We start from the raw sequence: 16,550 nt of genomic DNA on the forward strand, positions 1-16,550 counted from the left end.
TTACAGGCGTGCGAACCAACCGTGTGCAAGGTAACACGTTATAACCCTATTTTATATCCTTTTATCCCATTTTCTCTTTCTATTATAGAAACAACTCCCTCATCCTCCTTCTCCTCCTGTTCCACCCCCTCCCCGTACTCATACTCTTGCAATTTCTTACTATCTTCTTCTTCTTATTCATCATCATTATAATCATCTCTCTTTCTAAATCTACCAGCAAAGGTAACCGGCAGATTTATTTTAGATTTGATTTTTTTCATCAAATTTATCTAATTTGTTTTTGGTTTCGTGATTGATGGTTAATAATTATAAACGGGTGAAATTTGTTCCCTCATAGTTCGTATGAGGTTGGTTAATTTGATTCTGATTTTAAATTTCTTTATGACTACGGGTCTAGGTATTTGATAGATTTTGTTTCACTGATTCTAGGGTTTGTGGGTTTTTAGGTATTTTTTTTTTTGTTTCACTGAGATTGAATGGGTGTTGTGTTTGACAGGAAACTGATTTGGGTGATTTCGAGATGAAATAGATGAAGAAGAGATGGTTAATGCTGAGAAGAAGAAGTAATGAAACAAATTATTGTTGATTGTAGACCCGCAGATGAAGAAGAAATTGGTTTATGAAGAAAAAAGATGGTTGAATGGATAATTGCAGCAGATTCGTGAAGACCTAGGGTTTGGTGGTAATGAACAGCTGGATGGAAGATGGGTTTTAGGTTGATTTTAGTTTGAACTCCAGTTGCTAAATCAAGAGTTGTTTGTGGTGGTTGTGCTCAAGAGACTCAAGAGGAATCAAAACAACTGTTTCAATGGTTTTCTTGAGCTGGATTTGTATTTTGAGATAAGTAGAAGGGTTAGATGAATGTTAGGACAGGGATGAAGCAATTATTGTTGGTGGTTCTGGTTTGTGATGAATTCAGAAATGCGGGAAGACATTGCAACTGGGTTGGTTGTTCATGATCTTTTTTCTTTGTATTTTGGAGAATTTTTGATGAATTTATGTATTTTATGGTTTAATTTGAGATGTGAGTTTGTTAACTTGTTTTAATTTTGAATTCACAACAAAATTAATCAAATGAGAAATCTTTCTTGTTTGCAGCAATTAAGACAGGTAATTTGATGTGGTTTTGGTTTGGCTCAGCAATTGATTTACTTACTTGAGTCAGTAAGAGAAGTGTTACCCCAGGTACTAATAAGTTTGTACGGGATCGTGGAATTGATGCTGAACTATAAAATCATAGAACATCCGTGTTCTGATAACAACAGATGTCTGGACTTGTGGGATTGATGCTCAACAGGTCAGTTCTTTCAGTATGGTTTCTCTGTTGAATAGTTTAGAAATTTAAAACTTCTAAATAAGTTGAGTTGAGTCATACGAATACATCAATTTTTCAAACTTTGTTGAGCATACTAATTGGCAATTGGATACCCTTATTCGTGTTGTTCAATCAGACAGGAACCCTGTTAAAGTTCCTATGGTAGGTTTAGTAATTTCTGAAATTTTTTACATTCTCTTCCAACTCTTGCTTCATATTTTAGAGTTATTGGTTCTAACTTTGACAGAAAATACTATTCTTTGCTCATACAGCTGGTGGAATCGTTGCTTGGCGAGGTTACAGACGAGTTCGAACGTTGCTTGGCGACCCAAAATGAATCTGTAAGCTTCTCTGTGCTTTTTTTGTAAAAAAATAAAAAATAAAATCTTAGTAATAATTATACAGGAGTATTGTGGATTGTTTGGAAGGTGATGTGGTGGATAAGGTGAGGGGGATCGGGGAGGGGTCTTGGTGGTGGATGTCAAGGTGTCGAGGATATCACGGAGAAGTAGAATAACAATTGATTTTGTTTTTTTAAAATCAACTTTTAACTCTTAATATTGTTATCTTGGAACAGAATAATTACCATGTATATAACGCGTAGGATATGGAAGATGTTTGCGTATATATCTGCCATTTGATCAGAATATATTGATACAGTTTGCTTCGAAATCGTATAGATTTTGTTGGCTTGCTCTTTTGTGTTGTTTAGCTACGAGACCTGATGATTAAATTGTATTTATCTTACGTTAGTTTGTGCGATTTCACTTGTGCAGTTAATCCAATTTAACCTTCTTGTTTCCAACTCATGACCTTTGTAGATTTTGTGTTTCTCTAAGTTGGTGTGATCTTATACTAGAAATATTGATAGTACTTGGAATTGAAAGAATGGGGATGGGTTTGGAAGAAATGTTGCACTACGACTGGTATGTATATTTAACAATGCATTTTCTACATAAGATGATTACGAGCTAAGCATCATTTAAATTTACTGGACATTTTCAAAATGCACGAACTTGTTTCTCTTTGATGAACAAAGCATGCCAATGGATCCGAGTTTGTTGCAATGCTGCGAGGACATCTTACTATACTGGGAGAGTGCATTGAATGGACAACAGCTGCTGAATCATCTAGAGCAACACTTGTGTCTCATTTAAAAGAAGCTCTCTAGGAACAGGTTTTTTTTTTCTTTTTGCATCCCTCCCCCCTCCCCCCGCCATCACCACAAAACACATACACAACATGTATTTCTTTTTTGTATCTGTATTCTAGATTCATTCACTTTTACTGTTAATTTATTTTGCTATAAACTGCGGTTATGTTGTTCTTGTAGGAAATGAAGATGGAACAAGTATGCAGTCAGCTTTCATGTAATAACTGAGCACTTCAATATGATGACTTCTGGAGTCAATATTTTCTTTCAAGGTGTTGTCTATGAATTAGAAGTTGAATTGGTCTTCAGAATTCTGTGTTATGTGTTTAAGTTGTGGGAATCCGAACATTGAGGATAGATTATGTACTTGTGTTAGGAATGAACATACTTTCAGAAACTACAAAATATATGCTTGAAAGGTCACCTTCTGCTTGTGTTCATAATATCTACAGGATGACTAACTTGCAGTTGTGTTTTTCCAGGATTTTGGAGGAGGAGCACGCTTGGAAGTGTACAAGGAACTTAAAGCTTTGTGACCTTGAAGGATATAGGTTGTATTTTTACTGGCCTGAATATATTGTTCAAATGGAAGACTTTGTTGTTCAGTGCGATTTATATTCAAATGGAAGACTTTGTTGTTCAGTGCGATAAAATGCGTCTCTCAGTAGAATTTGGCCTGAAAATGTTGCAGGGAATTCCTGACTAGGTCAACAATAAATTGACTTGAAAAAAATTTTCTTGTTGCAAATATATCAGCCGTTGCTAAATCTAGAACCAGAATAATAAAATCGGGTCCGGCTAAGAATAGTCGTTCTAAGTTTTTTTTGGTTCTAAATTTTAACGGCGGTTTAGCTGTTGCGAAACTGCTTCCCTGTTGCGAATTTTCAATTACGTAACTGCTTCTAACAGTTGCGACAAAAATATAGCAACATCTCATATTGTTGCTAAATCAATGTGCAACAGCCGAAAGAGTTGCAAAAGAACGGAAAATTTAGTTGGCTGAACCGAATTATTTTGGCAACGGCTGAAGCGCTGTTGCAAAATAAATGCAACGCCACGTTTCGCAACGGCTGGCTGCTACCAGTTATCAGGTCAGAGAGACGCCTGGCCCGTAAGCCCTTAAAAGACCATGACTTAATAAGGATTTGTTACGTGCGATATGCCGACGACTTACTACTGCAAGTTCCTTTTGCAACGGCAGATAGCCGTTGCTAATCCCCAAAAACGGTGTAGTCATATCACCTTTTCTGAGTTCTTCCACAAATTGGAATACATGTGATTTTATGTGCAATGTAATTTTTTAAAAATACCGACTCTTAATAATCGAGCCAGTGGATTGCATCCCACATAACATTTCAAATTTGGGAAGAGAATGTCAAGTACACAATAATGGTGCTCCAGTACTTCTAAACCCCAAAAAAATACATTGGAATTGAGTTGGTACAACCAATTAAACAAAAGGCACCATTCAACTATATCCAAAATCATATTCAAGAGAACAAAATAAAACCAAAACCAAAACCAAAACTCTTAATAATTAACAATCGTAAATTAGATTGATTGTTTATAGCTTTATATGATATGGACTTATCTTAAGATAGAAATAGACATGTTCTAGAAAAAAAAATGAAAATAAATATATAAATAAGTCCATTAAATATTCATGTTCCATTAATTGCAGACCTTCCTCAAGCTTTGGTTCCCAGCCAAAACCGGACCGGGCTTGGCCGTGCACGGCCCAGAACGAACTGGAACGGGACACACCTCCAGGAACCAGAACGGGACAGTATAGGACAGCCCAGAACGGAACGGCATAAGACAGTTCCAGGAACCGGGATGAGACAGGATAGCTGGGATTGGAACAGTACCGGGTCATTAGAAAAATTTGGGGATTTTCGGACAGATCCTCCGTCTTCCTTTTCTCATTCGTTTTCAAACCGCCGCCCTTTCTCCTTCTATCCCCACGTGATTCCATCGCCCAATGCACAAAAGCACACTAATCCGTTATGCATATTATCCTATTAAAATATAATCACTCAATTCAAATTGAAATTGAAACTGAAACTGAAATTGAAATTGAAAATGAAAATGGGATTTGCATACATAAGTTGACTATAGGATTAGCATACATATGGCTTCTACCAGATGACTTACTACATAAATCAAATCAATTTTCTACAACAAATTAAATATCCCAGAATCATATGGATATATATACGGTCACAACTATATTTGATTACTGCAAGGAAAAAGAAAGAAAAAAAATACATGAACGTAAATTCAATTTGATTTGATTTCCTCAATTTCCGTATTAGCTCCACGATAATCCATATATACGAAAAAAAAATATCAAGCAAATCCAATCTGGCTCGGCGGCATAGCATCGTGCGTGATAACGTGTTGTAGTGGAAATATAGGATAAAGAGGCAGGGGAAAGTTTCTATTGATTGGAATCAAATGTGTTACATCCATATATTCCTTTATATACAAGTAGGAAGAAGACCTTGGACACTATATTAGACCGCGCATCCATGAGCTACAAGCCCTACAACATTTAGGTTTTTTTACCTAGCATTTTTAGTGACGACCCCAGAAAAATTAGGGGCGACTTATTTGTTCTCACCTAGAGACAAAAGATAAGTGGTGTCTACATATGGTAAAAGTATTAACCTACCCTTACTAGTTCAATTTAAGTTTTTACCCTTTAAACTTGAAAATATTTTTTATTTTATTTTAAATTTTTTTGTATAATATTTTTTTTCATTTGTTTTATACATCATTCCAAGTCAGACTCTTTGCAGAAATTAGTTGGCACACGAGACACAAGTTATGTGACAATCCCTCTCTGAAGGGCCACCCCTATTCTATGGAAAAGAAAGAAATTTTTTTTTTTTGTTATCCAACAATAAATCTAATGAAAACAATAAAAAATTAAATTTAAAAAAAATGCATCGAGGTTTGGGAAAATGTATTTCTGGGGTGACATCATAATCGGTACATAACTAAATTGACAGGACTATCGACTATAAAAAAAACAAATCGAATTATTATATGTTTAGGAAAATTTATTTTTTTCATAATCGGTAGATAATTAATTTGCCAATACTACCGATTATGAAAGTAGAAAATTTCAACAACAAAAAATCGAAGTTTGGGAAAATAGATTTCTGGGGCGATTTTCATAATCGATAGATAACTAAATTGACAAGACCACCGATTATAAAAAGAAAAATTCAAAACTGTATATGTTTGGGAAAATTCATTTTTTCATAATAGGTAGATAACTAATTTGCTAATACTACCGATTATGAAAATAAAAGAATTCGAAAATTTCAAAATTTGGGAAAATTGAATCTGGGGCGATTTTCATAATCAGTTGATAATTAGTTTTCCAAAACTACCGATTTTGAAAGGAAATAATTCAAAGTGTGAGAAAATGTATTTCTTTAATAATCGGTAGATAACTAATTTTCAAAGTCGAAAAATTCAAAATTTTCAAAGTTTAGAAAAATGTATTTTTGGGGCGACTTTCATAATTAATAGATAACTATTTTTCCAAACTAGAAAGATTAAATTTATTTGGGCTTATTGTATAATCAGTACTAATTAAAATTGTCGAAACTACCGATTATATTAGGATTAATAAAAAACTTAATAAAAAAAATTTTAAAGAAAATTTAAAACTTTTTTTTTTTAGAAAAATAAGTAATTTCTCCCAACTGTAATATAACTCCGACTGTAAACATAACTACCTATTCTTAAGGGTAGTTTGGCCATTATGAAAAACAGGAGATAAGGGGCGGTTTCATTTTAGGTTTGGATGGCCAGTTTTTGTCTTATTAATCGCTCCAAATTCCTTTTAGGTCGGCCATAAAAATGCCAGGTTTTTTTATCATCTTTATCTTCATCATGACCATCATCTTCATCATGATTTGTTATAGAGAAGAGAATGAGAAGGACAAAATAATAGATTTGTTTTTTTTTTAATGAATAGTTAGATTTGGGTAAGGATATTTTTGACGTTTCATATACATTAGGTGCCTCTTTATCTATTTTGTTGGACATTAGAATCATTTTCAGCCTCAAAACCCAAAGGTTTTCATCCCAATAATAGGATTCTTGTTTTTATTTGTGTTTTCTTTTTCTTTTTCATTCTTGATTTGAAAAAAGGAAAAGAAAAAACAAGCGAAAAATGTTATTCACCTACTTAGCTCCCTGTTCTTCTACCTATCCTAGGTGGCATCACATTCACCACTCGATACACTACAAGAAAACCTACTTATTGCTACACTATATATTGTCACATCTTCAATATAAATGTTGCAAAAGAAAAAGTTTAGTCACAATAGTTCCCTAGTGCAGCTTAAAGCTATAATTTGCTGCTTCAAAATGAAATTGTTGCCATAAAAATATAACAAATAATATAAAAAGAGTGTGGCAAAAAGATGTAATCTTTAGCTACAATATGGTATAAATAAAGTAGGATGATAATGCAACGAATATAAATGTAAATGCAGTAATCTAAACAACGTAAAGATTTACGTGGTTCAGCATAATCGCTTACATCTGCATGAGTATTAAGACATTTCTCTACGAGGTTATGATAACTTCAAAGTTAAGTCGAATGACTTTGAATAAATTAAGGGAGACTAAGATTACCAACACGGGCACAACCCATCCCAGCCTGTGAGTTAGTCCAGCATGTTAGCTTAGTGTGTTTTGCTGGGCCAGGATAATCGGCACAGTGACACAACACGTGGCATGAATAAGTACGTGGCACAACACAACATGCTAACAAAGCACGCCATAACATGTATAAAATACTGCACAATACGGTAAAATACAACACATTTTTTTGTATAATTCACAAAAAAGTGTTTATTCTAATTATTTTTTGACATTCTATCTTCGTTGTGTCGAATTATTTCAATAAAAACACATATAATATCTGAATATATGTTGAAAATATTTATTTTGAAAAATGTAAAACAAATGTGTCACGCACAGCGCAGCACATAGCATGATGGATTCACCTCTTAATGGGATGTCCTATGTTGTGCCACCACATTTTACACCTCTAACTCTATCCAATAGTTTCAATGTGGTTCATTTCTTTTAAAAGTAATTTCGTTTTCTAAATAGGGGCCGGCCTTTTCAGTTTTTGGAATGTGGTCCTTCTCTCGTTACGTGCCATCGTTCAAACCAGAAGTTTGTGGATAGAGTTCACCCACCAAAAAGACCAAAAGAGTGGAGAACCGAAACATGGAACAAGTGTTCGTTCTCTAGACTACACAGCTAGATATATAGTGTGCGATCCAAAGTTCAGGAATATATCAAAAGATCTTGTAAAGAGATCTACTAAACAGAGACATTAGCATCACTCTCCAAAATAATCTATAGCTTTTCCAGAGCAGTCCAGAGACTCCACACTCCAAATCCCACACGACTACCTTACTCCGACAAATTCCAACAGCAAACAAACACGCCCATAACTTTCGGCTAGTTCTTGTTCTTAAAGCCGACTAAGTTAACATCACATGATTAGGAAAACTGTAGATTTGGTTATAAGATAGGCGGATGTCACTGTAAAGTCATTGGATGGTGATACCAGTAATTCATCAGGATCAAACGAGCAAAAATCACATTAGGCTCGGTAAATGGGCCGATTCAATGGAATTTCCTAACCCAGCCCAAACTACCCCAGTATCACCAACCTATCTGGATGTCTACCCATATAATAAGGAGGTGAACAGAACCTACTCATTATTTTGCCAAGGGGACTCTAGTCCAGTTCATTTTAATTTCTTCCTCATCAGAGTGATTTTCACTTTTCAGTTCCTCCAAAAACCCTAGTTTCGTTTCAAGATGAAGGGGTTAAGGCAACTTTTCTTCAGTTCTTCCAAACATCTGCACCCTAATCGTGAACAAGGTAATCAATCTTCTTCATCTTATTGTTAGGGTTTATCAAATCTGAAGTGTTTTATTGATTTTGGGTTATTTTTTCTTCCTATGTTTGGTGCACTTAGGGTTTTTGTATAGATTTAACAAATTTCTTGTTTGGGGTTTCTTGATTAGTGAATATGAAACTGGGTTTTAATTTTACTAGGGTTTTGGAATCATAGTGATGAAATAGAATAGTGCCGATTTGAGTTTAAGCCATTACTGAGTTCTATGCTACCTGACCTTGGTTGGAGCGGGACTAATGAATGAGCAACAGGCCAATTGGTCCTTTGCCATTAAAACAGGTAGAAATCAAAGTTAATTGCCTTGGCATACCATAATTTGATTAGATTGTAGATTTTTCTTCTCAGGAATGATTTTCTGTAACATGGTATTGTTAAGCCACTTGCCTGTAAGATCCCATCATAAGAATTTTGATTAGAAGAAGCCAAGCCTGTCATGGTTGTCGTATCGCTTGGACCCTCCACTAGCAATCTCTCCTGATTACTGGATATTTTTTATTTATTTTTTTGGTTCGGTGATTGCTAGATCTTTCTAACTTGCCATCTTCCTTTATCAGATAAATCATTCATGTAACATTTATAATAGTTAAGATTTAAGAAGTTTATTTGATTCTCTGCTCTCTATCTCTATTATGTTACTTATTTTTGACTTTATGTGGCATTCATGGTTGGTTAAGAAGATTATTTAGTTTTAGGTTCTGTGTCTTCATTTGGAAGAAGACCTTGATGCAGAAAGCTGAAACTCAAATGACGGTAGTATACCAGGAGTAGTTAAAACAAATAACCAGGATCATAAGAACGCGATTAGTATGGCAATATCATTTTATTTTCTTATCCTTACTCAAATCGGCTAGTTCATGTGTTCAAACGTTAGAGTAGGTCCTGTTGATATAGAAAAGTAACTAGATAAATATTAATCGTGCTCTTATCAGGGTTTCCTGTATTTAACTGCAGGTTTTCTTGTTTGGTTAATAAATGTGAACTTGGGTTTCTAATTTTCTAGCATTTAAATTTATCTGTAATGTTTTAGGTAGGTTTGTTGTAGCGATGGGATTAAAGCTGCATCAATTGCAAGCTAAGAAATGTCAAGCCACAAGAGATGTCAGAAAACAGTTGGCTGCATATTGGCCACGCCCACCTGCAAGTAGCAGAGACGAGATACTTGATCGATCTGCTCAGATAGGAAATTGTGTACCTTTATCTGAATTACGTACAGGAACATATGTGCATTGGATTGAATGTAAACCAGGACAAGGTGCAAAGCTGGTTCGAGCCGCTGGGAGTTATGCTAAAATAATGAAGGAACCAGCAGAGAAGTGTTTATTGAAGTTACCTTCAGGGGTGGAAAAACTTATTGATTCTCGATGCCGAGCTACTATTGGTACAGATAAAGATAATACTCATGTTAAGAAGAAGCTTTACAAAGCTGGACAAAGCCGGTGGTTGGGAATACGCCCACATGTACGTGGTGTTGCAATGAATCCAGTGGATCATCCTCATGGAGGAGGAGAGGGGCGTACAAAAGGAGGTAGACCTTCCTGCTCACCGTGGGGGAAGCCCACGAAATGTGGATATAAATCAGGGGCCGTGAAAAAGAAGAAAGCTAACAAAAAAGATTAGTTCATGCCATGACGAACTATATGGAAGGTCAGTTTTATTGATGCATTGTTTTAGAGAATTAAGAAGTTAATAGTTTTTATCTCTTTGAAAATAGAATGTTTGAATGTTAAAACTGAAACAAGTATGTGTTGTACCCTGTATTTCCCTGTGTGTGGACATTAGACATTGGTTAAAACAACTGCCTAGGTTAGCTATGCGTAGTAGGACTATAACTCGGGAAACTGTATGCTAGTTTAAAGGTCTAGTTTAATTAGGAGATGGTTGAGTTTGATATAGTTTTTATGTTATTTCGTTTCCCAAGAGTCATTGCATGTTGCTCGTCTTCTTGGTCTTAGTTCTTATACTGCAAAGAAAGAGACCCTTAGTTTCCCCTAGCTGTTGTGGTTCTTTTGCTCGTAGTTGATTTGAATTTTTGTTATTTCCTTCTTTTGTTGTTCTTGGCAGATACATTAGCAAATAAGGGTTTTTTCTTAGATGTAGTCTGTAACTAGTAGAGCTTGTAGACCTGATTCTTGAATAATGTAGAGTGTTCTCATAAAGAGTATGACAGATTTAGATATGCGTAGAGATAATAGGGATCGAGTTATGTAATTGAGGTAAGAATTTGAAGTCAAGTTTTGTTTGATCTGAGTTTGTAGGGGCCTTTTTGATTCTGCAATTCTCTTTTGGTGAAATTAGTTGTTGAACTGGTCAAGCAAAAATAATTGCGCATGTAGCCTGTTCATCTTTCATCTCTGTGAGACACTTGGTTAAGAAATTTTTATCCAGATGACAAAGAATGAGGTTTTCAGTGCAAGCTCTTCAGACGAGACGATAGTAGGAAAACAAATAATATCGGTGCCTTTGCTTATTTTAAGCTCTAGAATAACTTTTGATTTCTGTAGAATTCTAGATAGCTTTACTGTTAGCATGTCACACTTTGTTCATATATTGTCCACATAGGTGAAAGAAATAGCTGATATGGCTGTTGCCATTTCATGTACTTTACCATTTTTTTATGACTTCAGTTGGCAAGCCTTTCATTTTCTATTTCACGTGGATGTCATGGCCATTTATTCACTTAAGTAGTATCACTGTAGGTTAAGGTCCTGAAACATATCAATTTTTGTTAACTATATAAGAGTTTGAAAATTGTTTAAATTGATATCTTTGAAGTTTGAACAGATAATGTGGAAGTACGATCTCTGGATAAGTATTTCCACATTTGTTTATGAGCCTACTGGTTATTAATCGAAAGCTCTTTATTTTTCTTGATTGATGCTTGTGCTCTGTCTTCTTAATCAAATTTGACTTTTAGCTTCACTCGTGATCACCTAATTACATTCTTTTTTCCCCCCTATGACATAGCTTACTACATGTATTTAATATAACTCATTGTCTCTGAAAACTTGCGAGATAACGCTACACTGTTTTCTACAGTGTTTCTGGTCATCCAGGGAAGGAATTTGATCCTGTAAAGCAGCTGTGGAAGAAGAGGCGGGAGTTGAAGGTTGCGTATTGCCATTCTGTTTAATCTGGGATGTTTCTGCTGGTTTTGTAATGGTGAGATTGCAAGGATTCAATGAAAATTTCTTGGTCCACGCCAGATTTTTTACTTTGATGTATAAATTCTAGTGATCATGGTTAACAAAACCTGAATTTACTGGCAAGATTTTGTGTTTTTTATGAAGAAGTAAGTTTTTCCCTTAGCTGCCTCAATAAATTGTGGATTTGACCACTCTGTCTGTTCTCCTTTGGTTTGGTTACTGCAGCCGGGATTTTGTAACTTGCTGTTATATCTGGCTGAAGTGCTTAGCAGTTTGTCTATCAGGTCAACTTGATTAATATTTTCAAGTTGTTCAAATTCAACTTGGGTTATATACTGGCATGAGAGTTGTGCTGTGTGAGCACTCGTATAGTGATGCATCTTTTGATTTACAGAGTTTGAAACTAAAATTATTTGGAAGGTCAGCTGAGCGAGGACGATTGATAGCAGGCCAAATTTTTGATATTCTGCAGGAGGGAATGTGCATATTTTCGTTTCGAATCTTCTTGTTGTTGTATAGGCTGATTTGCGGTAGCTTTCCCCTGCTTCTTCTGGTGCAAATTTTCATAACAAACTGAATCACACTGAATGATTTTCTATCGAAAAGTTGAACCGACTCAGACGAGTCAGATGCTTTGCACTGTGACTCTGTGACCCCAAAATTTGTTTCTTGATCTAACAAATCTGACTCACAACGGTGGCACGGCACATTTGTGACTTTCAATGCCAACAATACCCTCACTCGTGCCAATAAAATTCCCAAATACCCTCAGGTTGCCTGAAACTTAAAAGATGAGAAAACTGAAAAGTGAAGGTTATAATAGTCACAATAAATTTACTTCTCCCAGTCCCCAAGGTACTAAACTCCAACTTATTCCGTAAGAAGTTGAAGAAAAAGAGAGGCTCTATACGAAGGACTCTTTCTTCCTTTTCTTCTTCTCCTCTTTCATCTCCAACTCTAAACCCTAAATTTCTACACTACAGGTAATGAATCATCTCTCACTCTCCAACCATTTTTCAGATCTTAATCTTTTCGTAGTGTTTATAATTTCTTCCTATCAAATCTAGGGTTTTATAAGTATGTTTTTTCGTTTCTTTGGTTTGTTTAGTTTAATTTGGGGGTTTGTATTTTGTGAAATATTTTCGTCGATTTCTTGTCTGGGGTTGTTAGATGAGCTAATATAAATCTGGGTTTGTGTTTGATTAGGGTTTTGATTTGAATTTTAAGACTAATTGATTTTATGTTGTGGTTTTTTTAGGTTTGATTGATTGTTGTTAGAGATGGCATCGAAGTTTGTTCAATTGCAAAGTAAGGCATGTCAAGCGACAAAGTTTGTGAGAACACATGGTTCAGCTTATTACAAGCAGAAGTTGGAGCAGAACAAGAAGTATGTTCAAGAGCCAGCTACTGTTGAAAAGTGTAATGAATTGTCCAAACAATTGTTCTATACTCGTCTTGCAAGGTTAGATTTCTCTCCTTTTGGTAATTAATTTTAAGTTAATCTTGTCAAGTGTGGTAAAATAGTGTTGGTCTGTGAGATTTTTTGTCTTTTGTTGAAATGGAGGTTTCTATGTTTTATAACTGTTGTTTGGCTGTGTGTAATATCTGAATGTTGGTTGTTTTAATGTTTTAACTCTGGTGTTTGATGTAAATTGTGAGAGTGTAATTTGCTGAAGGTCAGTTATGGTATTGGGCTCTGTTCTGTGTGTGGGTTGTTTGAGCTAGGTTAAGTGTTTTTCTCTTTTGGTCTTTTTTGATTCGTTGATGTTACTGCATTGTAGGTAACACTATGATGTTCATCTCTCTTTTAGTAATTTACTCTCGATAGTTACATGTGTAGATCTTGTATAGTGTGTGTAGCTGGTGCAGAATGAAACTGAGGTTGATTTTTGTTTTTTCTATTCAGCTTGTGTAAAGCAGTAAAGGGTTCTGTATAAGTATGTGCTACACACAAATGTTTCAATATTTTCTCTTGAGCGAGATTACATAGGCGGTATATAACTCAGACACTGAGTTCAGACTTTTCAAGACGTTGATACTAGAAAAGCAGATGCCATTGTAAAGTTTTCTTACACACAGTGTTTTAAAATACGTAAACGTAAAGCAATACGCTAACCTAGTAAAGCGTAAAGCGTAGCTTTAAAACGTTATTGAAGCGTAGCTTCACAAAATTTAAAAAATAATTTAAAAAAATAAATACTTATAGATATCTATGTGAAACTGACTAACACAAAACCAAAAACCAATCTAATAATTCATGATAAAAGGAATAAATAAACTAACTAGTTTATTAAGCATATGCAGAATGCAGTAACATAATAATCCACCATGATAAAGAGAGCAGAACAAATAAAAAAACTAGCTAACTAAGCCTATGTCGTACTGACTTGTTCTTTAGTTTTGGAGTCTCTAAATAGTTGGCTTGCAGAGAATTGAGTTTAGGGTTTTTTAATACTAAAACCTAAGAAGAAAACGTTGGGACTTGTTTTTGGGATTTAAATCCCTATTTTTTCTCCAGAAAACTTAAGAAGGAAGCGTTGGGACTTGTTTTTAGGATTTAAATCCCTGTTTTTTCTCCAGAATATTCCTTTTTTTTTCTCTAGAAACTATAACCTAGTATTAATGCGGACGTATTGAAGCGCTAAAAAGCGCGCTTCAAAACGTTTTTTTAAAACACTGCTTACACATGCTTTCGATAACATGCGACGAAACTTCCAAGATTTCTGGACAGGCTTATATGTTATACTTAGTTCATTTGTGTTCAAATTGGGGTGAAAGAAATACCATACATGGTTCATGTTATTTATTTCTTTGATTGATGGACGAGCCTTTCATTTTCTATTGCTAGCCTTTTTGTTGCATATTTCGAATTCTTGAGTGGGCAATGGCTATCATAAAACGAAAAATTTGAACATGTTTAAACGATTCTCTTTGATATGTCTTCACTTATGCCTTTTGATCAATGCAAGATGCGTTTCTCTTTCCTGCTTTTTTCTCTTTCTTGATGATGTTAGAAAAAATAGTATGATTCTGTGAGGTTTAGATTATTTGAATTTCTTATTAGATGTTTCTATTTATGGTAATCGCCATTTCACTCTGTGTAGTTTCTGAGCATTGTTCTTTTATGTTTTAGTTTGGGATAAGTTATATGGCCCTAACCTGCTATTCTATGTTTGGGATGTTTTAGCTTGATAGAGTTTTCTTTGGTCCATGAATACATTACATGTTTCTTGAACTGTCATGGCCAAGTTCTTCAGAGCATTGAAGGAGATCTGGTGTTTTTCTTTGTTGTTTAGTGTGCAGCTTCTGTAGGTTCTATCCAGGGTTATGATTCACTTAGAATGGTTCAAACCGTATACGACTCTTGAAGACATGATTACTAGAAGGAGAAATGCTCTTGTGCAGTTTTGCGTGCATATGCTTTCAAAAATAACATGAGATACGTTGAAAATTCTAGATTTCTGAATAGGTTTATACTTTGTTCACTTATGTTTCAAATTTGGATGAAAGAAGGGCCACATGGCTCATGTGGTTGGGGATATGTTATTATACCTTGTTTTTATTTCTTTGATTGATGGGTGAGCCTTGCTTTTTCTATCACTGTGCTTTTTATTATATATCTTGAATCATAGCTTGTCTTTCTTGTATCTATAAAATGACATGTTTGTTTGTAAGTGTTACAACAGTTCTCCTTGAATACGTTGTTCGTTAGTACAACCTCTTGATGCATATCTCCATCTTTACTCTTAAGCTTTTTGAATCTTGATTAATGCAAGATACTTCTGCTCTTTCTTCTTTCTCAAATTTGATTGAGAATGAATTTTTACTGCTGGTTTCTCAAATTTGTTGTCAATGGCAATAAACCTTAAAGCTTATGCAACACCAATATTTTTTTCTGCAGTATTCCTGGTCGTACTGAGTCATTCTGGAAGGAAGTTGGTGCTGTCAAGCAGCTATGGAAGAATAGGCAAGAGCTGAAGGTTGAGGACGCTGGTATTGCTGCTCTCTTTGGTCTGGAGTGCTTTGCTTGGTTCTGTGCTGGTGAGATTGCAGGAAGAGGATTTACCTTCACTGGTTACCATGTTTGATAAACACAATGTACCACCCAATGCTTCAACGAGGAGTTTCTCGATTTTCTTTGGATGATTAGGTTGATATATAAATTCTATTGTAGTTTAATGGTTAGCAAAACCTTAATTTACTTGCAAAATTTTGTTTTTCTGGAAATGCAAGCTTTTTTCTCTAGCTGACTAGTCAGTAAGATACATATGGGAAGCCTTAATAATTTGTGCATTTGACACCACTGTTCGTTCTCTTTTGAAATGGTTACTGCTGCGATGGGAGTTTGTAATTTCTTGTCATATTTGTCTAAAATACTGCACAGTTTTTATAAACATCACTTGAATGTTTCTCTGCTGTAAGATCATTTGCTGGTTATGTTTTTCAACTAAACAGGAAAACTAAGATGATGGAAATTGCGTTAGTATAATCGACCAGAACTAAATCATGGTATATTGGTGCTAGTCTTTGTGGCAGATTATATTGGTGCAGTGGTGCTGTTTCCATTTCTAGAAAAGGAGTACTATCACTTTTTCATTTTAACCTAAAAATAGGAAAGCAATAGTAACTGTTTCCTAGAAACCGAGGGAGTAACATTTTGTTGTGTTGGTTTTGCCACGGAAAACGGGAGAAAACATATGCTTGCACTTTGCCTCCGTTCTCAACTTTTAGAATATAGGGTAAAAAAACACACAAAGCTAGCTTCTGTCTAGCAGAAGCTGCCTCCTACACACATTTGTTCCAGCAAACTTGGCCAACCTGACAACTGGTTTATTACGCACTCTATTTATATAGCAAACCACACAAGAAGAAAAAGAACATGACAAAACCACACGAGACTGAGATCTTGTCTCCTATAACTGGAAAACGACTGAGAAACAGCTCTAGCCATATACCCTTACTGTCAGTTTTAG

The 16,550-nt window shown here is 35.1% G+C and overlaps 1 protein-coding gene and 1 long non-coding RNA gene across 2 annotated transcripts; both read left to right on the top strand.

Moving 5' to 3' along the window:
* The first annotated feature begins 88 nt into the window (after positions 1-88).
* Positions 89-3,078, top strand: LOC113293079. The gene is made up of 7 exons (XR_003332037.1): positions 89-222; positions 497-1,297; positions 1,588-1,656; positions 2,137-2,241; positions 2,355-2,492; positions 2,649-2,740; positions 2,951-3,078. It is a non-coding gene; the product is annotated as an uncharacterized LOC113293079 (long non-coding RNA).
* A 9,337-nt stretch (positions 3,079-12,415) lies between these two features.
* On the top strand, positions 12,416-15,995 carry LOC113295016. The gene is made up of 3 exons (XM_026543379.1): positions 12,416-12,560; positions 12,836-13,039; positions 15,479-15,995. The coding sequence occupies exons 2-3, from the start codon at positions 12,858-12,860 to the stop codon at positions 15,663-15,665; spliced, it is 369 nt and encodes a 122-aa protein (XP_026399164.1). The 5' UTR covers positions 12,416-12,560; positions 12,836-12,857; the 3' UTR covers positions 15,666-15,995.
* The last annotated feature ends 555 nt before the right edge of the window (positions 15,996-16,550 follow it).

The sequence above is a fragment of the Papaver somniferum genome, chromosome 7 (genome assembly GCF_003573695.1).
Source record: "Papaver somniferum cultivar HN1 chromosome 7, ASM357369v1, whole genome shotgun sequence".
Lineage (NCBI taxonomy): Eukaryota > Viridiplantae > Streptophyta > Magnoliopsida > Ranunculales > Papaveraceae > Papaver > Papaver somniferum.